General features: G+C 60.3%; 1 protein-coding gene across 3 annotated transcripts; it reads right to left on the bottom strand.

Moving 5' to 3' along the window:
* Positions 1 to 1,464: 1,464 nt before the first annotated feature.
* On the bottom strand, positions 1,465 to 25,804 carry CELSR2 (cadherin EGF LAG seven-pass G-type receptor 2). Of its 3 annotated transcripts, none has more exons than XM_034654027.1 (34): positions 22,370 to 25,804; positions 17,159 to 17,806; positions 14,987 to 15,209; positions 14,453 to 14,568; positions 14,187 to 14,275; positions 13,631 to 13,788; positions 13,071 to 13,234; positions 12,792 to 12,917; positions 12,262 to 12,428; positions 11,680 to 11,967; positions 11,422 to 11,596; positions 11,049 to 11,190; positions 10,771 to 10,891; positions 9,961 to 10,144; positions 9,704 to 9,805; positions 8,876 to 8,970; positions 8,434 to 8,643; positions 7,776 to 7,959; positions 7,540 to 7,668; positions 7,273 to 7,453; positions 6,970 to 7,137; positions 6,745 to 6,871; positions 6,419 to 6,619; positions 5,931 to 6,105; positions 5,528 to 5,640; positions 5,299 to 5,378; positions 5,078 to 5,204; positions 4,862 to 4,984; positions 4,138 to 4,265; positions 3,814 to 3,902; positions 3,514 to 3,708; positions 3,215 to 3,385; positions 2,837 to 3,071; positions 1,465 to 2,506 (listed from the first exon to the last, which is right to left on the bottom strand). In XM_034654027.1, exons 1-34 carry the CDS (start codon positions 25,692 to 25,694, stop codon positions 2,479 to 2,481), a joined length of 8,787 nt encoding a protein of 2,928 aa, XP_034509918.1. In that variant the 5' UTR covers positions 25,695 to 25,804; the 3' UTR covers positions 1,465 to 2,478. The 3 variants fall into 3 exon arrangements, with proteins under 3 accessions (XP_034509918.1, XP_034509919.1, XP_034509920.1); XM_034654028.1 differs by having other exon boundaries at positions 1,465 to 2,363; XM_034654029.1 differs by having other exon boundaries at positions 1,465 to 2,109.
* Between the last annotated feature and the right edge of the window lie 6 nt (positions 25,805 to 25,810).

The raw sequence follows: 25,810 nt of genomic DNA, 5'->3' as shown, positions 1-25,810 counted from the left end.
ATGAGGGAAGCCAACGTTTGCTGGCCTCTTACTATGCACTGTAAACTGTTCTAAGCACTTTACACGTTTTAACTCATTTGATTCTCATAAAAGCTCAATTAGGCAGATACTATTATCATCCTCATATTGCAGGCAGAGAAACTAAGGCTCAGAGTGCTTAAGTCACTGGGTCTGGTTCCAAGGTTTGTGTTCTTAATCACTACCCTCTGTGGCTCCCATGTTAACTCCTTAGCTAGTGTGCTGAACTGCGCTTTGAAAAACACAAAACTTGGGAACAGGAGTAATGTTGCAGAACACATAGGTGGCTTGAGTGTGGATTGTTACTTCATTTCCGATGGGAAAACACACAAAATGACCCAGAGGAGCGGAGTCAGGGGTACCTAGTCACCGAGCCACTCAGCCACTCTGCCATCCCTGTCTCCTGAATTCTGTCCCAGGACTCAGCCCTAAGGGGCTGGACTGGAAACCTGCCAGCTCTTCGCAGCCTTTCCAGTGCCACAAGTCCCTCCTGTTCTGATGAAAAGGATACTCTCCTGCCACCTGCCATATCTTCCTTGGACATGCCAGGACATGGGCTCTGTGCTGATGAGGCTCTCTGGGGAGCACTGCTGGGGTGCTGGTAGTGGGGCCAGCTCATTGGCCACTTAGACACCCAAGGCCCCTGACCGCCCTGGCCTCCTAGGGCCCTGCCTGGTCTTGTTTTCCAGAGCCTCCCTCTGGAACCACAGGGCACCGCACAGAAGCACATGATGACAGCACTCAACCCGCACAGAACTATAGTTTATTCAGTAGTATGGGGAAATGAAAAAAAACGAACACAAAACCCTACTATATTTACAGTAACAATCAAACTGTACAATCTGATGGTTAGTATCAAGTTAGCATCCAGCATCTTTGTATTTTTTAAGTCAAGTCATCAGTAGTTAAAAACCAGTTAAATTTTTAACCCTTTGTAGGAATTGCTGAGGGGAGAGTTCAGGGGGAGAATCCATGGCAGAAAAGACAGCAACCAGCCTTACACATGAGAAACAGGAATATTTTTTTTTTCCTTCCATAGCCTCTTTTTCTAGCCACCTGCTCCAGAGGAAAGTCAGTGACAAGTGGGGAATACATGCTCAGTGTACATGGTAACTCAAACGAACGGCGGTTGGCAAAACTGAGGTGGCGGGAGGAGAGGAGGCAGGAGATGACAGCCTGGAGCAAGGGGAAGGGCCTCCGGCTCCCCGCGCCAGGGCTGCTGGGTACACACCCAACCCATCACGGCCACGTCAGACCCCCTGGGACTGGACACGAACCCATCCCAACACAAAAAGCAAATAAATAAAAATATATATTAACTCTCTCTTCGCAGGGAGCTGGGGATGGGCGTGGGAGAGGGGGAGAAAGAGGAAGGAGACCTGGTCCTTTGAAGAAGAGAGCCAATTCTGAAAAGGGGTTAAAAATAGAACACGTCTCAGAGGCCACAGTAGGTCAGATAGAGTGGGATTTGTCTGATCTTGGCAGGGGTGGCTGCGTGGACACCAGAGCGCAGACTTGAGACGTGTGCTTGAGACTTCTGGGGGCAACTGAGCCAGCCCTGGACTCACTCTTCCTCCCTGTCCCACCCACACCACAGCAAAGAAGCGCAACTGAACACATGACTGGCCTTCCCCGTGTGGGTCAGGCAGGGAAATGAAGCACTTTTGGGTCAGCGAACTGAGCAGACACCTGGGCTGCGGCACATGGCCAGAGTCCAGGGAAAGGAGAGGGGCGGGGATGGCCCGGCCTCCGCCCAGGGGCACGGGTTCCCCTCAAAATGTGTTCATGCAGCATTTGGGGGTCCGGGGGCGCGGAGTCCTTCTGCCCCCTCTCCGGACGGGGCTTTTTCAGTTCCTGGGAGGGGCAGCATAGGCAGGGTGAGGAGTGCCCTCGACCTTGACGCCCTCACCATACTGAGGCCCGCCGGGGTGCAGCCTACAGGGCTCGATGCCCTGGGTGCATGTGGCTTTGTCCTTTCCTTTTGGTGATGGCAAATGAGGGGCAGGCCCCCCAAGAGTCCCTCTCCTCCCAGAGGCACAGCAGATGGGAAACTGAGGAGAGGCTGGGAAGTATCCTGGGAGGTCCTATCCTCTTTGGGAAGGGAAAGGGGAGTCAGTTTCCAGCATATAAAAAAAATTAATCCCTGAAGTCATGAAGAGTGGAGATCCTTTTTTAAATTCTTTTTTTCTTTTCTGAAAAACTTTGTCTTGGAGATGTTGGCCCCAGGGGTCCAAAGTGCAGTGAAGGGGATGGTGGGGGAGGGAGTTGGCACTAGGTGGCCTTGGGTGGGGTGGGGTGCCCCTCCCGGCAAGGCCCAGGCTCCTCAGATGGACGTTTCGTCGCTGCTGCGGGCAGGCGGTGGGGAGCGGGGGCAGGATAAAGCACAAGACAGGAGTGGGGGCATGAGTGCAGCTGGGGAAGGTAAGGGAGCCTCAGGGTGTAGGAACCACCGGCCCAGGGTTAATGCAGGAAGTTAAAGAAGAGAAATCTGGAGAGGCAGGAAAGGAAAGTGACAGAAAAGGCAGACGGGGGTTAGTTGGAGCAGAGAAGACAGCAAGAAGCTTTCACCAGGAGAAGGAAAACAGGAAAGCAACCAACCCCAGCTCCCCACCCACCCTCGCTTGGCCTGATGCAGGCTGAACTGACCCCATGGGCCACCATGGTTTGTGGGCACATCACAGTAAGAGAGCTGGGCTACACCAGCCCATTCGTCCCCCGACTGCCTACCAGAGCAGCCTGGGGAGGCCAGGAAGCAGCTCTGAGCCCAGCCGGGGCCTCTGTGGGGTGCACCCTGTCCCACCCAGCCAGCCCCACTCACTCGGAGCCCGACGAGTCCTCATCCACCGTGCCCGCCTTGATACTCATGGCGATGGGCATGACCCCGTTCAGCTGCTCCTGGAGACTCTGCCGGGGTGGAGGGCGGGGAGGGGGCCCGCCCCGGCTGCCCTCGCTGGCTGAGGAGCCCCTAGAAGACCCTGTGCCTTGCTCCAGGGGTAGCCGTAAAAGGCTGCTCTTCTCACTGATGGTGGGCAGACACTTCTTCTTGAGGATGCCTGTGGGCCGGGGGGGCAGGTGCCATGAGAAGCAGGCGGGGGGATCATGGGGCTGCTCTAGGGAGCCCTACCAGCCACAGGGCAAATGTGAGGTGTGAGGCTGCCCAGTGGGGGAGCACGGCAGCTGGGCATGCCCCACTCACCTTTGTGAGGTTGGGCAGAGGGGCCTGGAAGGGGGCCAAGGGACCCCTCCCGAGGCAGGGCATCTCCATTCTCCCATGGGCGCTCCTCAGAGGCCCCATTGCCACTACTCTCCTTTGTTGTGGTCCCAAAGTCTCCTGGCCAGGGGGCCTTCCCAGGCCCTTGGCCCCCATCTGGTGGAGAAAGGAAGTAGGTAAGGCCCAGAGAAGGCAGACAGCTAGGAAAGTCACCACCCGAGGAATCCCTGCCTCTCTGCCCTCCCACTGCCCCCTCAAAGGCCACAGCCCTGGCGCTGGCCCACCCTTGGGGGTACTGTGCAAGGGCAGTCTCTCAGCGCCAGGCCCCAGCAGGCTGTCCCAGCCCGGCTCTCCAGGGAAGATAGCCTCTTCCTCCTCCTCCTCTTCCTCCTCCTCGCTGTCTGATGAGTGAGTAGAGGCATAGGAACCACTCTGGTCATCTTCCAGGGACAGGTCACTGTCAGAGTCTGTGTCAGGGTCTGGGAGATGGGGGAGAGATCAGGGCTGACCCACCCGCCTCTGCACACCTTCCACAAAAGCCAGGCAGCTGTCCCCCACTGGCCACCAGGAGCTTCCTTTCTCACCATGCTGCTGGTCTTGACCTTCCAGGAATAGGCTGCCCGGCTCCCCCAGGCCAGGGGGCCCTTGGCCAGGGTTCAGTGTAGACTCTTCCCTGAAAAGACAAGACCACGCTGAAGGGGTCAGCCCAGCCCCTTGCCCAGTGTCCCGTTCTTTTCTCTCTCCTAGGTTTCCCAGGTCCCGCCCCGTGGCCCTCCTGCTTCTAATTTAAGCTGCCACCCGTGTCAGCCATCCTGTATGCTACTCAACTCCCAGCAGATGGCTGGCTTGGCTTCCAGCATGGGTGGTGCTCTTCTCCCCTTGCTGACGCCCCCAACACCAGCACTCACCTCAGCAAGAAGGGGATGTAGCTGGGCTGACTCTTGCCTGAGCGGCTGGCACTATGCAGAGAGCCAGCTGAGTCTCCGTAGGGCTGGTACAGCCGCCCATCCGCATAGGGGCTGGGGCAGTTGTAGGACTAGGCAGGGAACAGAGAGATCAGTAAGTGGGGGAGCAGCATGGGGCGGCCCCAGGATGGGGGGGTGGAAGGGCCGAGGGAGCTTGCCCTAAGGGCTACCTCCCACACACCCAGGTCTGGAAGAGAGAGGCCCCACATCTCAGCTGCCCCCCCATATCAGGGCCCAGTAGTGGTTGTATCTCTGCTGTAGCTGTGCCAGCCCTGGGCACCCTAAGTACCCTGGACTTGGCTACATGAGGTGTCCCGGTAAAAAATGACCTCCCAAGAATGTGCTGGGAGATAGAAAATTTACCAAGATGTGCCAGGGATTCTGATGTTGGGTATCCGTGACTGCATCACCTGTCTGGCCCCTTCCCCACCTTATTCTTCCAAGCTCCACTCCCATCTCTCCTGAGTCAAAATCCTCCTCCCCACCCCCAAATCCCACTCTTCCCAGGCCACACATACCATTTCCCCACCCCTCCCTCCTTCCAGAAAAGGACGTAAGGATGAAGAAAAAGTGGGGCCCAAAGCACAGAGAGCGAGCTCCTTGGGGCTCCCGCCTCTTCCTCCCGGCCCCAGAGATCGTCCACCTCCCCGGTCCCTGGCTCCCTCACCGAGGTCAGGGTGGACTTGGTGGTCAGCGCAGGGTCGGGGCTGGGTTTGCGGCTGCAGGCAAACTTGAGTGCTTTCCGGACCTCCTTGCTAAGCACCACGTAGGAGAGGAAGATGAAGGGGCCCTGGCAGGCAACAGGCAGCGGCTGTCTAAGTGCCCGTCTGGGCACCCCACGGCCAGGCCTCACCTCCCACCTCCACGGGGCGCAGCCAGGTACCTGGACGCAATTGCAGGCGGCAAAGAGGTAGTGGAAAAGGAGGGTGTCACTGTTGACAGAGAGCAGCGCCAGCAGCCACGTGGCACTCAGCAGCAGGAGGACAGCGAAGGAGGGCCGCAGGCCCGAGCTAGAGAGGGGGAGGCTGTGAGCCCTGCCCGGAGGCCCCCTGCGCCCTTGCCTGCCCACTGCCTGCTGCCCAGGCACCCACACCCCATACTCACACGGGGCCTTTCTTCTCAAAGCCCTGCCGCTGGGCAGCACAGGAGGCCCGGGCTGCCAGGATGTATAGGAAGACACTCATCTAGTGGGAGAGGGGATGAGGGAGGGGGTCATCAGGGAACAGACAGCTTCTACCCCACCCCATGGGGGCCCAGCAGTTACACCATTCTTACAGGGCGTCCTGAGGACATACGCAGCCTGCTCGCCCCAAGCCCACTTTCTAGCACCTACCGAGACCGCGAAGGCCACGGGGCCAGCAAAACTCCAGATGAGCGTATCGTAGATGGAGAGCCAGCAGAAGTCAGGGTTCCCATAGCCCTCAGGGTCTAGGCCCACAGCTAGACCTGGGGGTACGGTGACAACAGCAGGAGAAGGGGTGGTAGGACCTCAGGAATCAGTCAGGTGTCACGTGGACTCACGGGAAGGCGCTGAGGATGAAGGGCTCCACCCACGCTGTGTCCCTGTGACCATGCTGACCCTCTAGGATGGGGGACCCAACCCCTGGTGGGAAGCCTCGGGGGCTGAGGACGACTTGGCCTGGGGCATGGGGATGTGGGTGGGAAGAGCGTGGCATGAAGGTGGACCCAGGGCCTAGAGATGTAGAGTCTCAGGCCCGGGAAGGAGGTGGGGGTACCTGTGATGAAGGCGGGCACGCCCCAGCCCAGCATGTAGTAGAAACGCATGGGGCCGGCGTTGACGTCGCGCACCTCGGTGAGCGCCCGGTACAGGTGCAGGGCCTCCAGCAAGGCCCAGGAGAAGGTGCAGAGGTACAGGAAGTGCAGCAGGATGGCGATGACTGTGCAAGCAAACTGGGGGCCCGGCCACGCCAGGTCAGTGACCAGGGCACCCCCAGGGCACGGATTCCATCTTATCAGGCAGCGAGGGAGGGCTGGGGTGTTGGGGGTGCTTCAGGAAGTGTGGGCCAGAGGGAGGTACTTCTCGGGTGCCGGGGAAGTGAGGGGGAGCTCGAGAAGAGGAAACCATGGGCTGGGAGCTGGGCTGCGTTCTATCAGAGCTCCTGCTGCAGAAGCAGGGACCGGGGCAGGGAGCTGGGGAGGACTCCTAGGGAGCCGAGAGGACTGGCAGTTGTGGACGGTTTCTGGGTGAGGAGAGACATCTTACAGGGAGGTCAGCCTGGTTGATTCCTAGGAGGAAGACCAGCTGCGCCAGGCCCAGAGCAGCAGTCAGGTTCCGTCGGATGCCGTGCTGGTTGGAGCGCAGGGCACGCAGGATGGTGAGGAAGAGGAAGGCGAGCAGCAGGGCAGCCAAGGTGACCCCTAGGGCCACGTATGTCAGTGTCTTCAGTGGCAGGATCTCCCCATTCTGCGGGGCAGGTGGCAGGAGGCCAGGAGAATTAGGAAGGGCAGGGCCTGAGCCTCCAGCCCAGGGCCCTGGGCCCCCACCCCTAGCTCCACGGCTGCACCCCCCCACCCCAATGTGGGTCCAACCTCCCGCCGGGACACGTCCATGAGCACGGCGAAGCTCGTCATGTGGTTGCACTGGCAGCTAACGTGGCTCTCGTTGCGGAAGACGACCTCGCAGCCTCGGGCTGACCAGCCACCTGTGCCACTGACCCTGCGGGAGGGAGGCAGGGTCAGGAGACAAGGAGAGTAAGGCACCCAGGGGCCTGGCTCTCTGCCCAAAGGCTTGGGAGTAGGGCAGCGCAGGCTCACAGGATGGAATGGTTCCAGAAGACGCAGATGGGCTTGGTGCGCTCCTCCGTCTCCAGCAGCCGGAACTGCACCGTGACCGGCTTGTCCAAGGCTCGGGGCAGAAGCTCCTCATCGTCATGGACGCTGATACTCACCACGGGCGTGTTGATGACCGGCCGTTTGGGGACTCTGACGAGGAACAGGCAGGCGTATGGTCACTAGGGCAGTCTCGGGTATACCCCCAGCCGCTGGCCTCTCTCTATGCCTCCTGGCTTGGCCGCCAGCCTGCACCCCCAGGCCCCCCTTGTCCCCTCAGCGGCTCACCTCAGGCTGCGCTTGTCCGGGTCATAGTTATGGGGCAGCAGCCCGGCCAGAGTGCGGTAGATGATGACACTGGCCACGGCCTCACCTTGGTTCAGCTCTGGGTGCCGCCGCTGACGCCGGGCCAGCTCCTCCGGCTCCTGGGCCTCTCCGGGGCCCACAGGCCGGACCACAGTGGCTGTTTCTGGGATTGGGACACTGTCCACTCAGCTGGGCCCTGCACAGATGCCCCAGCCTGGCCCCTGGCCCACCCCGTAGCTCCCCACTGACCTCGAAAGACAGAATCAGGCAGAATGACCGTTGTCTCCAGGTCTGGGGGCTGCTCCCCCCGCAGCGCCTCGTAGCGGGGCAGCTTGGCCCCAGCAAAGTTCCCCTTGTCCAAGCGAACTACAGAGATGACTAAGGAGAGGGTCACAGGTCAGACCCTGGGGCTGGCACGGAGGCCCCCAGCACAGCCACTCGTGCCCGGGATTCTGTGCACAAACCCCGCCCTAACCCAGTCTCACCAATGTTGGGCGTGACAATGGTGAAGGGGTTCAGGTAGGTGTGCCGCATGTTCTGAGCCAAGGCGCTGGCATAGGCCTCATAGTGCTGGAGCAGCCAGGCGGTGCCTCCCTCCGTCTGCTGGATCAGCTCCCAGTGCCGCTTGTTGGCCGCGTCCAGGAGGGCACTGCCCACTCGCAGCAGGTTCTAGGGTGGGCGTGGTCACGCGTATGGCCCCACACTTCCTCATCCCCCCCACCAGGCCCACCTGTGCCTCGCCCAGCCCTGGCTACCCACCCGGCCACCCACCCGAACCACGCCCCTCCCTCAAACCTTCCCTCCTCCTCTGCAACTAAAAGCTTCGGGGCCCTGGGCCTGGACTCCTACGTAGGTACTAGATACTCATTCCTCCCCACCGTGGCACAGTGGGCAGGGCCTCTGCTCCGGAACCTGATCACACCAGGCCCCAATAACAAACATTAGTTTCTATCAACATCTTACTAGGAAAAGGGCTGGAAAGAGTTGCTCTAAATTCCATGGCTCAAGGGAGCTCCTGGAGGCCTCATGCCAGCTGGGAGGTCCCTCCACAAAGGCAGGGATGGCCCCCAAGTTACCCCAGGAACAGGCTCACTCACCATGGCCCCCATCTAACCAGCCAGCCCTGCCCCAGCCAAGCCCCACCTCGGTGAAGTGCACATCCTGTGTGGCAGACAGCCCAAAGCCCCGCTGGGCGCTCTCGTGGGCCAGCAGCCGTGTGGCCAGCTGGTAGGCCACCTTGACGTCACTGCCGAAGTAGCCGGCCGTGTGCTGTGTGGCATTGCGCAGGAGCAGGGCCAGTCGCTGGGAGCGCCCCGAGTCCAGACCCGACTCGTTCCGCTGTAGCCGCTCGGCCTAGGATGGAGCCAGACAGGACAGGGAGCAAGGGAGGTCAGCACAGGAGGGCAGCAGTGAGGTCCCCAGAAGGCAGAGCTGGAACTCGGGAATAAAAGGGCCTCAGGAAAGGGGAGAAATGGCCACTCCGGGTGGAGGCCCCAGGAGGCAGGGGCTGGAACTCCAGAGCCCCTTTCTCAAACCCGACAGGAGGGAGGGGAGAGAGGAGCTAGAGATGAGGAGATTCACTTACAAAGCCCTTCAGCTCTGAGAAGGTGACTGATGTGCAGTTGAAAAGGTTTGGGGGGAGCCACCCCCTGTGCTCATCACAGTGGCGCACAGCGGTCCCTGGGGGAAGGAAGCCCAGAGGGCAGGCCTCAGGAGAGACACAGGAGGCTTCCGGGACCTGCCTGAGTTCCTGGCGCCCAGCACCTCATGGGCCAGAGACAGGAGACAAGCAAACAAGGGCCCTGCCCTCCTATAGCCCAGGTGAGAAGAGGAAGACAGGTGTAGAGAACACTAGAGCCAAGACCTCTGCAAGATCGGCCCAAATGAGGACTCTAGAAGCACGGGGCATGTGTTCTCCTCGAACCCCCAGACCTCACTGCCCCTCTGCAGCCACCACTTTGGGATCTCTGCCCCTCTCTGCTTACGAACTCTGTTGGTCATCGATCCAAGGACCAACACCAGCCCCCGTCCCTGGGCTGTGTCCCCTGGAATAGCACCCGACACAGCCTCTGCTCCCCAGACCGCCTTGCTAGTAGCATAACTCCCATTCCGGGGGGCAAGTTGCGGATGGGAACTCTGTGTGAGTCATCTTCGAATCTCTAGTACCCAACCCTGCGGCAGGCACGCTGCAGGTTTGTCAGCATTTTTGATAAGAGCTCCAAGATGTAGATGCCCTTCATCTGGGCAACCTTGGGAGCAGAGGCACAGTGCACCCAGGAAGGATGGGACATGGAGTCTCCAGGACCTGAAGACCAGAGAGAGGTGCCAGGATTTGCAGCCAGGGGCTTCCCACCCTTGTCCCAGAGATGAGAGGCTGAGTCCACAACATCACATTCTAGCTTCCAGCACCTACCAAAGGAGCCTTTGGGGCAGGGGGCAGCAGCAGGCAGCCCAAAGCGGGTACGGGGCCACCAGATCCCAGCCTCGATGGCCCGTGGGCAGCTGTCATAATTCACTGCAAGGAAGCACACAGGGTCACCTGGGGCAGCTGTCCTTCCAGCCCTCCCTCAGCAGCCTCGGGCCTGCAACCAGCCCCTGCTCCTGGCCTCCCTGGGACGCCAGGACCGAGCGCATAGCAGGAGAGCCACCGACCCATCATGGGAAGCCTACCTTCACAGCCATTGGTGGTGACCTCAGCAAAGGGGTTGTCACAGCGGTCACACTGGCGCCCAATGACGCCTGGCTTGCAGGGACACTGGCCGTCCTCAGGGTCACAGACGCGGGACAAAGAGCCCGTCGGGTAGCAGTCGCAGAGGAGGCAGGTGGGGCTGCCAGGGGGCCGGTAGTGGTTCTCCTGAGAGGGAGGACGGAGGAAGTGGGTCAGTGGCTCAGGCTCTCTCCAGGATGCTCATGGGTCCTTTGGGCTGTGGCCCCTCTAGAGGAAGGCTCGCTGAATTCAGGTCCCCCCGGGAGTGGTATTCAAAATATTTAGGGGTGCTTGGGTGGCACAGTCGGTTGAGCGTCTCTCTTCGGCTTGGGTCATGATCCCAGGGTTCTGGGATCGAGTCCGGCATTGGGCTCCCTGCTCAGCAGGGAGTCTACTTCTCCCTCTGCCCCTACCCCCACTCCTGTGCGCATGCACTCGCTCTCGCATGCGCTCTTTCAGAAAAATAAAATCTTAAAAAAAAATTTAACTGGTAACGATTTGTAGTGTAGCCCATCAATGAGACACCAATCAGTCCAAGTGGGTTGCAAACAACCAGTATAGCTGGCCTAGAGCTCACTGGTAAAGTACTGGTCCTGGGTCCCCCCAAACCGCAGACATATAAGTGCACGTGGCCACTTGTGTCCTCTCCCACCCCCCCACCCTCCATCAGAGTAAGGGCACAAAGCCCTGAGCTCTCTGCAGGTAGGCTTTCTCCACTGCCTCCCCTCAAAGGCCCAGGTGGCTACTGTGGAGGCCCAGGTTGGGGCTGTCACCTTGCAGTGGCACTCGCCGCTTGTCTTGTTGCAGTCTGGGTCGAAGCCTTTGCCGACGTCACAGTTACATGGGCCGCACGTGGGATGTCCCCACCAGCCTCTGGGGCAAGGCTGGTCAATCCTGCAGAGAGGGGCCCAGGCAGACATGAGCCCCCTCTGCCACCCCTGTCTGCTGCAGCCGTGTGTGGCCCTTCTGACTGTGGCTGTGGCTCAGCCCGGTTCCCGGGGCTCTGAGAGACACCCCAGAGACAGGCTGCGGCATGCCCTGGTCCACTTACCTGGTCTCACAATATGGCCCAAGGTAATTCTGGGGACACTCGCAGGTGTAGCCGTGGGGGGCGCTGGGCTTTCGGATACACATGGACTGATGCTCACATGGGTTCAGGTCACACACGTTAGTACAGTTGTCGCCATAGTAACCTGGGACCGTAAAGACAAGAGGCTCAATCCCCACCCTGCACTGGCACTTCCTTTAAACTTGCCTTCAATCCACCTCCTTCCACCTGAGAGTCCTACCAGCTGGCTGTGGCTTTGTAGTGCGGGAGACAAGGCTCCGAGAGGTCACGCGACTGGCCTCAGGTCACACGGCAGAGCCGAAGTGAGACCCTGGGCACCCGCTCACCTCCCCATTTCCCTGGATCCCTGGCACACCTGGATCACAGCTGCAGGAATAGCTGTCCCAGTCATCACTGCAGTAGCTGTTGGCAGGACACGGATTCGAGTCACAGGGGTCCGGCAGGCTGCAGCCTGGCTCCACATTGATGCTTTCCCCGCGGCTAGGATCCAGACCGCTAACCCCCTCGGGTGTCTCGCTTACCCTCACACCCTGGGAGGGACAGAAGCCATGTTGGCCCTCCCTGGAGCAGGCCTCCAGGTGGGGAGGATGGGAAGGCAGAGGAGGATGCTCACCTGCAAACAGCCTCGGAAGCCACGGGCCACACCGCTGGCCGGCCCAGGCACCCCCCCGACCGTAATGTTGCTCAGGTGCAGCCCGTGCAGCCGGGGGCCCAGGTTGCCCTCTGCCCGCTGCTGCCCGTAGTCGAAGGACAGGATGGCATGGCCGGGGCCCCCACTGGCTCCCAGTGCCAGCTGGGCATGGTGCCAGTCGCCGTCATTGGCCCGGCCTGGCTCCAGCTGGAGAGACGAGGCCTGGAGCCCTGTGCCCTCCACACTCAGCACCACGTGGCCTTCCCTCAGCTTCATCAGAAGAAAAGAAAAGAAGGTCAGCAGCCTGCTTTCATCGGCTCTTCCAGCCCACTGTCCTCCTCCTGCCTGGACCACCAAACCCATCCTAGGGCCCAGCGGAGGCCACAGAGGAAAAGGTATCATTTCCCTCAGGGCCAATAGATGGCAGCAGTGATCCAATGAGCAGCTCTAGCCACCTCTTCCTTGGGGAGAGAAAAGACCCCGCCCAGCCCTCTCTGACCAGCCCCCTGGAGGCTACTGCAGCCTGGTCAGGGCCCACCTGCCCCCTACCCCTCCCCGCATCACCTGCAGGGTGATGGTGCTGCGCCCCCTGGTGACAGCCTGCAGCAGGACACCGTTGGCCTGGCGTGTGCGGAACATGAGGCTGAGGTGCCAGGGCTGGGAGATGGGCAGCGAGAGGCCATGCCAGGCCACCAGGCTGCTGCCCAGGAAGCGCTGCGGGTTGGCCATTTCTGGGGAGGCAGATAAAGGCAGGCTCTGAGGGGTGCAGCGGCCAGGTGCTGCAGGGGTATGATGCTCAGGGGTGGTGGTGCCATGGGAGGCAGGGCACTGCCTCTCCTAGTGCCCACTCCCCTCGTTGGCCCCGCCCTCCAGAGCACTTACCTGTCCTGGGCCCGCCCCACACTGTGCCCAGGCCTGCCTCTGACTGGGTCCTTTGTCTCCAGTGCTACCCTCTCGGGGCTCTGCCCAGACAAGCTTTTCCACCCACAGCCCAGCTTGGCTAGGCCCTGCCCAGTGCCTGCCCCGACCCTGCCAGTGTTCCCAGCATTGGCGACAGCTCTCGGGCCTTGGCCTCTGCTGGCTGCCTCTCCTACCCTGGGCACAGCTCTTGCCCCCGAAGCCCAGAGGACACTCGCAGCTGAACGCGTCCCACTGGTTCACGCAGGTGCCCCCGTTGTTGCAAGTACTGCTGTCGCACACGTTCTTCTTGGCAGGGCAGCCTAGAAGGGAGAGAAAGAGGCTCAGCTCAGGGCCCCAAACAGAAAATCTGCTGCTGGAGGGGCCTCTGAAACCCCCAACACGTCCCCATACCGGGCATAGCCCTCCTTTCTGCCCGGGGCTCCTGGCCTGTCCCCTACCCCAGGCTCACATACCAGGCACGGTGCCATTGTTGGCGATGAAGTCGGCCATGTCCACGTGCCGGCTGTCCACCTGCAGGTTCCTCATGCAGCCCACAAAGTGCCGTGTGCGGACTGGGAAGCTCTCCGGCAGGTCGGGGACCCCACCCAGCAGCAGGGGCCCTGTCAGATCCAGAGACCTGGCAAAAATGGTGGCAACCTGAGGCACCATGGGGGGCCTTCTGGCTCTTCCTTCTCCCCTCTCCCTGTCACCAGGCCAGAGTGTGGAAGGGCCAAGGCAGAAGCCCAAGGGCCTCTGAAGAACAGCACAGGGGAAGGGAGGCACCCCGACCTGGAGCTACTCTCATCTCATCCCCACCTCTCCTCCAGACCCTGCTTTAATCCCCTAATCTTGCGCTTCTCCCCTGACCCCCACCCCTGCAGAAGGCTGAGCAGAGGCTAGGGAAGCAAGGTGAGGGAGGGCCCCCATCTGGAAGGCTTTCCATTTCTGGGGCCCCTAAGGCCCACCCTCTCAACCTGCCCTCCCCACCTGGCCCCACGCCGCGCCCCATGCCCCAGCCCTCTCCCCTGCTCACTTTTTGCTGCCACCCTGGGTGCCCTGAGCAGCGCAGGAGTAGTTGCCCAGGACAGCTCCAAAGCGCAGGGCCACCCCTGTGTCGCAGCCATCCACGGTCACCACAGCCACCTTCTGTTCCGAGGGGCCCTGCGGGAGCCCCGTCTGACCTAACAGTGGCTGTGGACAGAGAAGGGCGGAGAAGGGGCGCCGTGAACAAGGAGCCCACGAGGTTCGTGGGCCAGGCACAGAGACACCAGCAGCTGCTGACTCCCCTTTGTACACACGTGTGTGAATATATATACACACCTGCACATACAGCATGCTCACGTGACATACGTGCTTAACTGCCTTCCTCGACACTCACTGGAGTTTGTGCCTGTCTAACAGGACGCGGAGTATCGAGCACTACTTGGTGGCGGAAGGGGAACAGCCCAGCCAAGTGGCAAGTTCGCACCCCCCTCCCTCCCTTTCAGCCAGAAGTGCCATGACCAGCCCCCCGGATGAAGTGCCACCTTGGTCTGAGCACCTGAGCCAAGGACAGAGCCCTGCGACCCCTGACCCCCTCTGACACCCACCTTATTGTAGTACTTCAGCTGCACTGTGTGCCACTGGCCGTCACTGACCCCTCCGGGCACGAACGGGGACACGGTGGTGGTCGACTCCCCTGAGGAAAGGACCCAGGTAAGCTGGGACACCAGATGAGGGCTAGGAATGGGGAGGGTGTGCTCATGGCTGGGACCAGACCCAGGTTTGGCTAGTGGGAGTGTGTGACTTGGAGTCGGGGGCCAAGACACCTAGGGCCTTTGGGGGATGGGCAAAGACATGGGGCAACCGGGGTCACCTGCAGAGAAGGTGAGCTGGACCTGCTCCTGGATCACCTCGAGGGCCACAAAGTCGTGCTTCTCGTTGAAGCGCCCGTTGTATAACAGCAGCCCATCACGTTCCTTGGTGGCAAACCTGAGCAGGAGTTGGGCATGGGGGCAAGGAATGGGGCACCCACCTAACCCCAACAACCCCAGCCACCTAACTAGCCCCTGATCCTACTCAGGACCCTCCGGAGGGCTGACACCTTGGCCCTTGGCTCTATGGGCCACGGAGCTAAAGTGTGGACAATGAGTCCACACCAGGACGGAAACCAGAGCCCTGACCCCTGGCTCTCCTCCCTCGAGAGTGTGTAGGAGGAGTGGTCAGTGGATCCTGGTGGGTGAGGAAGGTCTGACGGCAAAGTGCACAGGCAACCCTAATTGCCGACCTGGCTCTGCCAAAACCTGCTCCCAGCACTCTCGCTGCCTGACCTCTCAGCCTGTCTGCAGACGGGGAGACACCCCAAGCTCCCACCGCCCTCCCCCACCCCTCCCAGCGCCCAGCCACTCACGAGAGGGCCAGGGTGAAGTGGAAGCGCTGGCGCAGGCCACGAAAGGTGATGAAGGAGCGGGCAGGGAAGCTGCGTGTGGTCACCTGGCAGTAGGGCTTCTCGAAGTCTCCAGACGGGCAGTCGCACTTGAAGCCACCCACCAGCAGGTTGACGCAGGTGCCCCCATTCTTGCAGACACCTGGCGTGCAACGGCCTGAGCGGGCACTCACCTCGCAGTGCTCACCTGGGCAGGGGGAAAGGCAGGGTGAGTGAGTACCAAGCGCCTGAGACAGTGGAGGGGAACTGGGATGCCTCCCCGCCCAGCCACACCTCCTGTAACACTCCTGAATTCTCCCAAGCATCCTCACCACCATCCCATTATACTGCTGCCCTGCAAGTTCCGTGAAGCTCCCGGGCCCTTCTGTACTCCTGGCTGGGGCTCAAGCACACAGGCCCGCTGGGGGCCCCAGTCATAAGGCCCAGGTCCCAGTTAGCTTTTGGTGTCACGGCTACCAAGCAAGCTTGGGAGCGTTCTGTTCCCACAGGGGTGAATGTGCATGGAGGAAAGAGCGTGCAGGACAACACCAGGGCTGGTGCCAAACCCCCTTCCTCCCTCCCTCCCTCCCACTGGTGCTTTTGTCCCTGTCAGGCGCCAAGATCAGTTTCCCTCTCTGGGGATGAGACCAGGCTTCCACTTGGATTGTCAGAGTTATGGGTGGGGGGGAAGAAGCTGGGGACTCCCAGGAATGGGGCAGAGAACTCCCACCCTGAGCCCTGGGGTCCAGACTGAGGCCCCCTGTGCACTTGGGAGATGCTGACAGAGTGGGGAACTGAGCCTTGGGAGCAGACCAGGATTTCAGTGGAGGAGCTGAAAATTCCAACAACATCAGATGGGAAAATCCACCCCTTTCTCTCCCTCCCCATTCCCAGATTCTAGAGATAGGTTCTCAGCTCCTGTGCCTAGTGACTGGCTCTTGTTTCCATGGAAACTGTTGTCCGCCTACTCTAAGCCCCCCTCCCCATCCTCTTGGACAAAGACTCCCCTCCCATCCCCCAAGCCCTCCCCTCCCTTCCACCCCCACCCACAGCAGCAGCTGAGAGGAGTCAAGTCTGGCAAGTTCTGGGCAGGAGGATGCAGCAGGGAAGGCGGTGGGGTCTGCCTGCTACTGCTGGCAGAGCCAGTGAGCATGGCTGTGGAGGAGAGAGAATAAGGCCTAACCTATCTGGAGAGGAAGGGCCCACGGAGGAGAGGAGAAGGGGGTGACCAGAGGAGAAACAGGATCCCACATGGCAGGGTCAGGAGCACAAAGCAGAGGCAGTGAGCCTTCCAGGGAGAGGCTGGGGAGGGAATGTGTAAAGACCCAGGTCACAGGCCAACCAGGACACCTGACCCTTTTTCCAGCACCTGAGCAGGGGTGGAGCTATTCTGCTTAGGGTCACACAGGTACAACGACCTTCTGAAACAACCCTGCCCCGCACCCAAACCCCTTGTTTCTTCTATGCCTTCCCCTGAATACCTGGGAAGGAAAGCACTGCTTATAGCTCAGAAAGGTAACTCTCCCATACTGTATTGTGACTAACATAACATAGTAAAAAATTAGTATTAAAAAAAAAAAAAAGAAAGAAAGAAAGGTAACTCTCCCAGTGGTGGGGGAGACCAGGTCCCAGGCCCAGCTTCAGGGCTGGTCAAGCTGTGAGGTGAGACTCAGAACAAGCCACCTGATCCCAGGGGTGTCTTCAATCACAGCCAACGCCTTCCAAGGGCTAGCTCTTCACATGTATTAAATTAATTTAATTAGGCCTTACAACCATGCTATGATGTAAGCAGAGTCATTATCTCCATTCGAAAATACTGAGACACAGAGAGGTTCAGTAATTTGCCCAAGGTCACGCAACTAGTGGCAAAGCTGTACTATAAACCCAAGCGGGCTGCCTCTAGAGCGGTGCTGACCTCACTTAGCCGCCTGAGATGGGGGGCGGGGGGTTCTCGGAGAAGAAGCGCTCCCCCCTCCACTCTCCCCAGCAGCTTGTAGACCAGCCAGTGAGATCTGCGGCCGCCCAGCGTAACCCATACCTCACTCTGGAAAGCGACGAGGCCGCCCGGCGCTTAGCCCGCTTAGCCCGCTTAGCCGGGTCTGCGGCTGCGCCGCTGCGTCAGCCCACCAGGCCACCCCGCCCCCCACCGCCGCTCACCCGTGTAGCCGTCGCGGCAGAGGCAGGTGTAGCCGCCCTCGCGGCTGCGGCAGCGCCCGTGGGGGCCGCAGGGCCGCGAGTAGCAGAGGTCCACCTCGGTCTCGCAGTAGTCGCCGGTGAAGCCGGGCGGGCAGCGGCAGCGCAGCCCCCCGACGGGGTGGATGGGCCGGAAGAGCACGGACGAGGAGGCGATGAAGGGCGCCGAGGAGTCGAAGCGCAGCACGGACACGCAGCGCATGTAGTTCTCGCATGGCTCGCGCAGGCAGATGTTGTCGTCGAAGGGCAGCACGCGCTGTGCCGAGATGGCCGTGAGCAGGCTGCGGTTGAGGTACAGGCGCTCCTGCAGGTCCTCGGAGGGCAGGAAGGGCGGCCCGCCCCCGGGGCCGGGCGGCTGGCCCACGGACAGGCTCACATTGAGGATGTGGCCGCCAGGGGCGTCGGTGTCCCGCTGCACGTTGAAGACCACCACGTGGTCTGGGGGTGTGGCCAGCGTGGCTGCCACGGCCTGGATAAAGAGACCCAGGAGGGGCGACAGGAAGCGCTCGGGCGACATGTCCTCCAGGCGCAGCGTGATGCTGTGCGTGAGCATCTCATCCGTGATGATGGTGACACGCAGTGCGCACTGGGCAGTCACGCTGTGCACGCCGTCTGCAGAGAAACGACAAGGGTCAGGACCTGACGTGCAGCTGGGGAGGGCAGGAGTGCCGAGCCATAGACCTAGCCCTGCACAGCCCTGGGCAGCCACTCCCCAGAAGGGTGTGGGAGCTGAGATCCAGCCCACAAAGCCCTGCGTTGCCCAGATGCCACAATGGACTCCCTTTTATAATTGGCAAAAGGTGCCCAAGAAACTACATGTATGTCACCTGTAGGCAAGTCGCACCTTGAGGGATCAGCCCCCACAGACACTAAGGGGAATCTGATTTTCAAAAGTTCTCTTTGCATACTTTCCCAAAGCCCTCCGTTGGGAAGAATGGTACATTTTTCTAATGTTTATGCACCTTTCCCTGTCCAAGCCACGAGTTTTGATCCCTTACACCAGATTCAGGGCTTCCCTGCACAAGAACCCGGTTTTGCCTATTTCATACATTTCTACAGGGCCCAGAGCACCATGAGATACCCACAAAATTAATCATCCTGCCCCCTTGGCCTCTATATCTGAACACTACCATCACCCTGACCCTGGCTATGCTCCCTCCTCCCCCACCAAGGCAGAGTGGGGGGTGAACTGGGTCAGTGGGCCACCCAGTCCTCCTCCCACTGAGCCCCATAGCTGCTTGGGCGCAGGCCGGCTATCCCCATAGCAACGCCCCACACAAAGCATTCTTCCCGCCCAACTCTCCGGGCTGCCGAAGATAGCCTGGGGGGGGGGTCACCCCAGGAAATCCAGCAGAGCCACCTTACCAGGGCCTGTACCACCCATTGCCCTGATGCTGTGAGGGATCTGGGGGGCAGAGAGGGAAGGGCCTGGGCAGCTTTCCAACCTGAAACCACGGAAAAGCCCCACTAGGCTGATCTCTCCTCTGGCCTTGGGCCTCCAGCTATTCATCGCCCACTTGGCTCACGCATTACCGGAATGCCTGCCACACCTGCAGGCCCCACACTCACTTATGAACAGCTAGGTGCTAACACACTCTAGTGTCTCACTCCACCCACACTCTGAGCCCAGAAATACCATGCGCACCTGATGCACATATACATGGCGATGGATTTTATTTAGCTCAGAAATGAAAGCTGGAGGCCAGTGGGGAGGGGGAAATGGCTTGGCAGGGTTCTAAAAGGTATTCATACTTTTATTTATTACAATGTCCTACACATAGTAGGTGTTCAGTAAATACTAAGATGTTGATGTCTCCATAGTGAAGAAATGGTCTTTAAAATACGGGGGGGGGGGCGCCTGGGTGGCACAGTTGGTTAAGTATCTGCCTTCGGCTCAGGTCATGATCCTAGGGTTCTGGGATTGAGCCCCGCGTCGGGCTCCCTGCTCAGAGGGAAGTCTGCTTCTGCCTCTGCCTCTCCCCGCAACTTGTGCTCCCTCTCTCTCACTCTCTCGCTCGCTCTTAAATAAATAAATAAAATCTTTTAAAAAATAAAAAATAAAATACAGCAGGGGCCCTGAGTTGATATTGAAGGACTCCCCGGCAGGAACGGGTCAGGAGATGGTGTTTCTGGGGTGGGGTGGGAGTAGGAGAGGAACCTGAAAATAGATTCTGTTTCTACGCTATACGTATTTGAGGTGGCTAATTACCCCAGGCAGCTCAGTTGAGCCTGGGAAGGCTGAAGGCAGATACCCATCTCGGCCCCGTCCTCCGTCCACCCACCTACCCTCCAGCCTCATCACCTGAGACTGCCAAAGCCCGCCAGCTCTCACCAGCAAGCTTGCATGTCATTACCCACTTTTGCTCTTCCCACTCCTGTCTATAGCCACCAGACATGCTGAGCCTTCCCACCTGGCCTACCCAGACACCAGCCGACAGTCCTCCTACTTCTCTCACCTGCCCCAAGCTCACCTACTCCAGGAAGCCTGCCCAGATGATGACCTCAGGCTCTACTTTCCTCCCTCTTTCGGACCACCCTGCCCTGAGGCGTGGAACTGACACAGGGCTCCTGTGTATTTGGTGCCTCTGCCCAGTGATTCCTTGATGGGATAGTCTCTCCAGGCAGAAAGTGGCCCAAGAGTCCACACCAGTGCCCTTAACTGATTAGGGAAGGGAGGGGGCAGTCAAAGCCCATGAGCGAGAGAAGCCTCACCACCGCTCAGCCCTGGGAACAAGCACTCCTCCCTGTGCCTCCCTCCTCAGTCCCAGGCCCCGCCCATGCCCCTCACCCAATATGTCTCTGTTGCTTCCCATCTGGTCTACCATCTGTGGCCACCTGCCCCCTCCTCTGTGGTCCCCCATCCCAGCAATCAACCTACTGTTCAATCCTTCCTCTTTGTTCCTCTCCCCTGCTTTGACCTGGGTCACCCCGCAGGTGCCAAGGCAGGGTGGGAAGAGGGGTCCCAGGTCCCAGACTGTGGCAGATTCAGACTCCAAGCCTCTCTCCCCTGGGAGATGTGCCAGTGGAAGCTGCAGGCCTGGACAGGGTCTACCGCTCTGGGTGCTGACCGGACCATGCACAGGAGCTCCTGTGTGTCCCAGCAGAGTAAGAAAGAAGCAGGGAGAATTGGGGCTTCAGGAGAGCCAGCCAGCCCAAGCTGGGGCAGCTTCAGCCACAGGAACCAGAGAGGGGGAAGGCAGACAGGCATGGACGTGGAGACTAAACGGGAAAACAAAGATCCAGGAAAAGAGCCAGCAATGGAGAAAGTGGAAAAGGAGGAGAGAGCCACACAGGAGATGGGGAGAGGGCCACGGAGCGGGGCAGAGCAGGAGGGCCCCCATGGGCAGGGGCAGGGGCGGGAAAGAAAGAGAGACAAAGAACAAGAGAAGGAAAACAAAGGGGCAGTGGGAGTCAATTCCCCCTCGCCCCAGCCTCCCTGAACTTTGGGGTTGCCGTGGTGACTGCCTCCAAGGGTCAGGGCCGAGGGGACAGGATGGGGCCAGGGCTAGAGGGCCAGCCCGAGGCCTTCCCTTCTGTCCTAGGGGAGCTGTGGTCAGGGGCTCTGCCCTGGTAGGAGCCTGCAGGCTGGGTGGGGCCTCCTCAGTGTCCTGCCACTCTCACCTAGGACAGGCTGTGGGGAAGACAAGAGGAAGAGCCCCTTCTTTTCCATCCTTCCCGGCTGCTTGCTTCTACCAGCACGGAGAAGGATCTAGGATCCAAGAACTCCAGCCCTTCACTTCCTCCTGGAGGGAAACTGAAGCTTTAAGAGGCACAGAACCTTGTCCATGACTTCTAAAAGCTCACATGCCCAGGTCCCATGGCCACCTGAGAAGTGGGGTAGGGGAGGCATCTGTCCAGGTAGAACCCACAGCAGGGTGGGGGCTGAAGCCACACCCTGCATCCACATGCCTCTCATTCCCCTCCAGGCCAGTCTCCCTGGGGTGACAGTAGAGGAGTGCCAGACTCTTCTCTTCTTCCCCTCCCTGATGTGCCTGGAGTGGGGTACCCCAGCCCATCAATCTGCAGGGTGCCCCTAACAAGGGGCCCTCATGGGGGTGCCAGTGGTTCCCAAGCTTGGGGAAGGGACTCAGCAACCTAGGGCTGGTCCCCTCCTTGCCCCTCCCCACAGCTGACAGAGAAGACAGAACAACCCCCCCCCCCAATTCTCCTCCCCCAACGCTCTGTCCAGGGAGTCTGCAGGCTGAGCGCTTGGCCAAGCAGCAGGAATGCCCAGCCTGGGTCCTGGCCAGGCTCCCACGCCCCAGGACTCTGTTCTCTCCCCACTGGAACAGGGGGCTGTACCCTCGAAGGCCACCAGTCCCGTGGCTCATCCTGGTCCCACACCCCATTCCGAGCCCAGGCTGGTCACAGCTAGCAAGGAAGGCCTAGCATCCTAAGAACAGCCCATGGGGTGGCAAGGGGGCCCAGGAGGCCTCAGCCTGCCCCTGGCTTCACTGCAGCCCCTCCCCCAACCTGGACCCCGAACCATGGCCTCTGACAGTGGGGTCTGTTTGGACAGAGACAATGAGCTCTGGCTTCACTTCCTGCGGGAGCTCTGAAGGGGTAGCCAGGCCAGGCTCTTTCTGCCTGGAGGGAAAAGAATGCACTAGACAAAGTTCCCCCTCAGCCAGTCTGGGGCTCAGCCGGGAGCCAGAAGGGGCCAGAAGAGGCCCGACTGCAGGGTCCCGACCCCTCGGCGGCAACCCTGTGCCCCATCGCCCTCTGCTCTGTCAGAAGCCTGTTATGAGATCACAGAAATAGCCTGCCGGGCATGAAGGGGTGCTGAGGGGACCAGCTCGCCTCCCCCCACCAACCCACACACCACCGTCCTCGCTACCCCTCCCCCAGCTCTCCTGGCCCCCTAGTCTTCCACGCGCCTTTTTTCACAGTCTTGGCAGCCAGAGCCAGGGCAGCCTCGCAACACTTCCCCTGCCACGTCACAGGGTGGTAGGCAAGGGGCAGCCAACCAAAGCAGCCCAGCCCAGCCTGGGGCGGCAGGCGGGGCCTCCACCAGCTGCCAGGATTCCTAGGGCTCCTTCCCAAGCTGCTTCTCGCCCCTCAACCTCTGTGCCAGGCCCTGGGCAGAGAGGCAGGTCAGCGGTTCCTCCTTGGACGGCTGCCCGGGCCCTCCCCCAAGGGGCACCCCCGCCCGACACCACCTGGGCCCTTCCTTACCTGACACCAGCACGCTCATGATGGCCTCCAGAGGACGGTTGTTGTCCAATGCCCGGCTCAGCCTCAGTTCGCCCGTCGAGGCATTGAGCAGGACCAGGCTGAGTTCATTCCCCCGCTCAAAGCTGTAGGTCAGGCTGTCTGAGATGTCAGGGTCGTGCGCAGGCACACGGCCAATGGCACCCCCAGGGAAACTGCTTGAGCGGTTGGTGACATAGTTGTTGAAAAGGATCTCAAAGTTGCCCAGCACTGGTGGGTTGTCGTTGCGGTCAAGCAGGCGGACGTGGACTGTGGCCCGGCTCACCAGGGGAGCCGACGTGGCCTGGATGACCAGGATGTATTCGGGCCGGTCCTCGTAGTCCAAGTCCACCAGAGCAGTCAACTCCCCAGAGAAGATGTCCAGTTGGAAGACCTCAGGGATGTTTCCCTCCACGATCTGGTACATGATCTGGGCGTTGGTGCCTTCGTCAGGGTCGGTGGCTGTGACACGGGCCACGGCCAGCCCAATGGGGCTGTTCTCTTCCACAAACACGTCAAACTCGTCCTGCTCAAAGACAGGTGGATTGTCGTTCACATCCAACACGGTGACCGTCACTTCCATGGGCGTGCGGGCTGGAGGCATCCCCTTGTCCACCGCATATGCCCGCAAAACGTATTGGGCCACGTTCTCACGATCGAGCCTCCGAAGCGTTCTCACGATGCCTGACGTGGACTCTACGATGAAGTCACCATCTCCATCATCGCCCCCTTGGAAGGTGTAGAAGACCCTGCCATTAAGGCCAGAGTCACGGTCAGTGGCTGAGATCTGCAGGACACTGGTGAAGGGGGGCACATCCTCATAGACGCTGCCCTGGTAGGAGTCACGCAGGAACTGAGGGGCATTGTCATTCACGTCATTCACCAGGATCTCCAGGTAGGTTGTGTCAGACTTCTGGGGAATGCCATTGTCCCGGGCAGTGATGGCCAGGGTATAGGACACTTGGTCCTCATAGTCTAGCTCAGCCTGGGTGGTGACAGCCCCTGTGTCTGCATCAATGCGGAACTGGGGGATGCTGTCCTCCATAAAGTAGGTGATGCGGGCATTCTCACCTGTGTCCTCGTCCGTGGCACTGATCAGCACCACCGTGGTGCCTGCTGGCCGGTCCTCGTTAACGTTCACCGTATAGTGGGAGCTCTGAAAGACGGGACGATGGGTGTTGGCATCAGTGACGTTCACTACCACCTGTGCCGTGTCCTGCCGCGTGCCGTCAGAGGCAGTGACCGCTAGCACGTATTGCCGCTCAAGTTTATAGTCCAACGGCAGGGCGAGCGACACCAGCCCACCACCACTCTGGCTGGTGATGGAAAAGCGGTTGCGGGTGTTGCCGCTGGTGATCTGGTAGGTGATGACACTGTGCGCATCACGGTCCACAGCCGACACTGTCACCACGCTGGTGCCCACGGCCGCATCCTCATTGAGTCTCACCGTGTACTCTGGTTGGGTAAAGGTGGGGTTGTTGTCGTTGACATCCAGGATGGTCACACTGACGCTGGCTGAAGCAGTGAGCATTGGGGTGCCATGGTCTCGGGCTTCCACCCCAAAGCTATAGAAGTCAACCTCTTCCCGGTCCAGCTCAGCAGCCACAGAGATCCAGCCTGTGCCATTGTTGATGGCAAAGGGGAAGTCATGACCAACCCCAGCAAGGCGGTATTCCAGGCGGGCATTGTCACCAGCATCAGCATCAATGGCCTGGACATGGAGAACCAGGTAGCCTAAGGGGACACTCTCCAGCACAGTAGCCTGGAAGGGGGTACTGACAAAGATGGGGGCATTGTCATTGATATCCAGGACCTGCACTGTCACCAGGCCAGAGACGTTAGAAAGCGGGGGGCGGCCACCATCCTGTGCCCGGACCCGTAGGGTATATTCCTTGGTCGTCTCATAGTCAAGAGGGCTCACCACGTCCAGAGCCCCAGTCTGAGCATCAAGGTAAAACTGTCCCCGAGCATTGCCACTCATGATGCTATAGTGCACCAGGGCGTTACTGCCCTTGTCTCTATCTGAGGCTGTGACCCGGAGCACCGGGGCCCCCGGGGTCACATCCTCACGCACCTGGACCACATAGCGCTTCTCACTGAACTGAGGGGCGTTGTCATTGTCATCCTCCACAGATAGGAACACAGCAGCTGTGGCACTCCGTGGACCAGGGTCCCGACCCTGGTCACTTGCCTCCACTGTCAACTGGTAGGATTCTACTTCTTCCCTATCCACAGGGCCACGGGTTCGGATCACCCCAGAGCGAGGGTCAATCTCAAAGATTTCTGAGGGGCTGCCGCCAGGCCCCTCCAATAGGCGGTACAGAATATTGGCGTTGGGAGGGGCATCACCATCTGTGGCTCTGACAGTGAGCACCTCATAGCCAACCTCCAGGTTCTCCCTGAGGCTCTCCTTGTATTCCTGCTGCTCGAAAACAGGGTCGTGATCATTGGTGTCAGTCACCAAGATGGTGAGTGTGGCCAGGGCACTGCGTCGGGGCATGCCATGATCCTGCGCCGTGACCCTGAAGACGTGGGTGCTCTTGGTCTCACGATCCAGCTCCTCGGCTGTGGTTACAGCGCCCGTGATTGGGTCCAGAGAGAAGAAATGTTTGGAGCGGCTATCAAAGAGGGCATCCATGGTGTACTCAAGCCGGCCTGCCTCACCCTCATCTGGGTCAATGGCCCGCAGAGATGCCACTGGGGTACCCGCTGGCTGATTCTCAGGCACTGTGGCCTGGTAGCTGGGGGGCTGGAACTGGGGGGCTGTATTCACATTCCTTTTCCGACGCCCACCCATGGACTCTTCTGTTGACCTTTCCCCTGCCCTGAGCCCTGGGGTCTGCACCAGCTTGCAGGACTGGCATCTCAGTTGTGGAGCCTTTAAGCACAGCTGTTCCTGGGGCAAGGTGAGCTTGCCCTGTGGGGAGAGGTGGCCTCCAATGCCCAGGAGGCGACAGCTCCATGGGCAGCCTTCCGGGGCTGGCGGCAGAGGGATGTGGGCTCCGGATTCTGGACACCAGACCCTTAGACCGTCGTGGTGGGGCACCAGGTGGCCAGTCAACTCTGTCCCTGCATCCCTGCAGCGGCTGGTGTAGAGCCAGAGGTTGGAGGCTGAGGCTGGACAGAGCCAGCCCACGGGGACGCAGGCCCCTGAGGAGCCACGTCCCCCGGACCCCAGGGAACGACAGGGCCCCACTTGGTCTCCCAGCAGTGGCGGCAGCAACAGCAGCAGCAGCAGCAACAGCAGTGGCGGCGGCGGCGGTGGCAGCAGTGGCGTTGGAAGGGGGGCGCGGGCTGCCCGGCTCTGCATCTCTCCCTGCTCCCGGCCGGCCGGGTCAACGGCGGCGGCGGCTCCTCCTCCGGCTCCAGCCGGCCCCGCCGCGCCTCATGCCCGGGCCAGGGCGCCGGTCCCCGGGGGCCACTCGT

Source organism: Ailuropoda melanoleuca, chromosome 2 (genome assembly GCF_002007445.2).
Source record: "Ailuropoda melanoleuca isolate Jingjing chromosome 2, ASM200744v2, whole genome shotgun sequence".
In the NCBI taxonomy this organism is placed as follows: Eukaryota; Metazoa; Chordata; class Mammalia; order Carnivora; family Ursidae; genus Ailuropoda; species Ailuropoda melanoleuca.
The sequence above is the reverse complement of the archived record's forward strand: the minus strand, read 5'-3'. Positions and strand labels throughout refer to the sequence as shown.

What these genes read in the sequence shown, in the direction of transcription:
- CELSR2 (XM_034654027.1), bottom strand. Translation starts at nt 25,694, where the DNA reads ATGCAGAGCCGGGCAGCCCGCGCCCCCCTTCCAACGCCACTGCTGCCA. An exon ending in GCTTCCGAGGCTGTTTGCAG is followed by an intron (nt 11,597 to 11,679) that starts GTGAGCATCCTC and finishes TGTCCCTCCCAG; the next exon opens with GGTGTGAGGGTAAGCGAGAC. An exon ending in CTCTGCCCAACCTCACAAAG is followed by an intron (nt 3,072 to 3,214) that starts GTGAGTGGGGCA and finishes CCCGGCCCACAG; the next exon opens with GCATCCTCAAGAAGAAGTGT.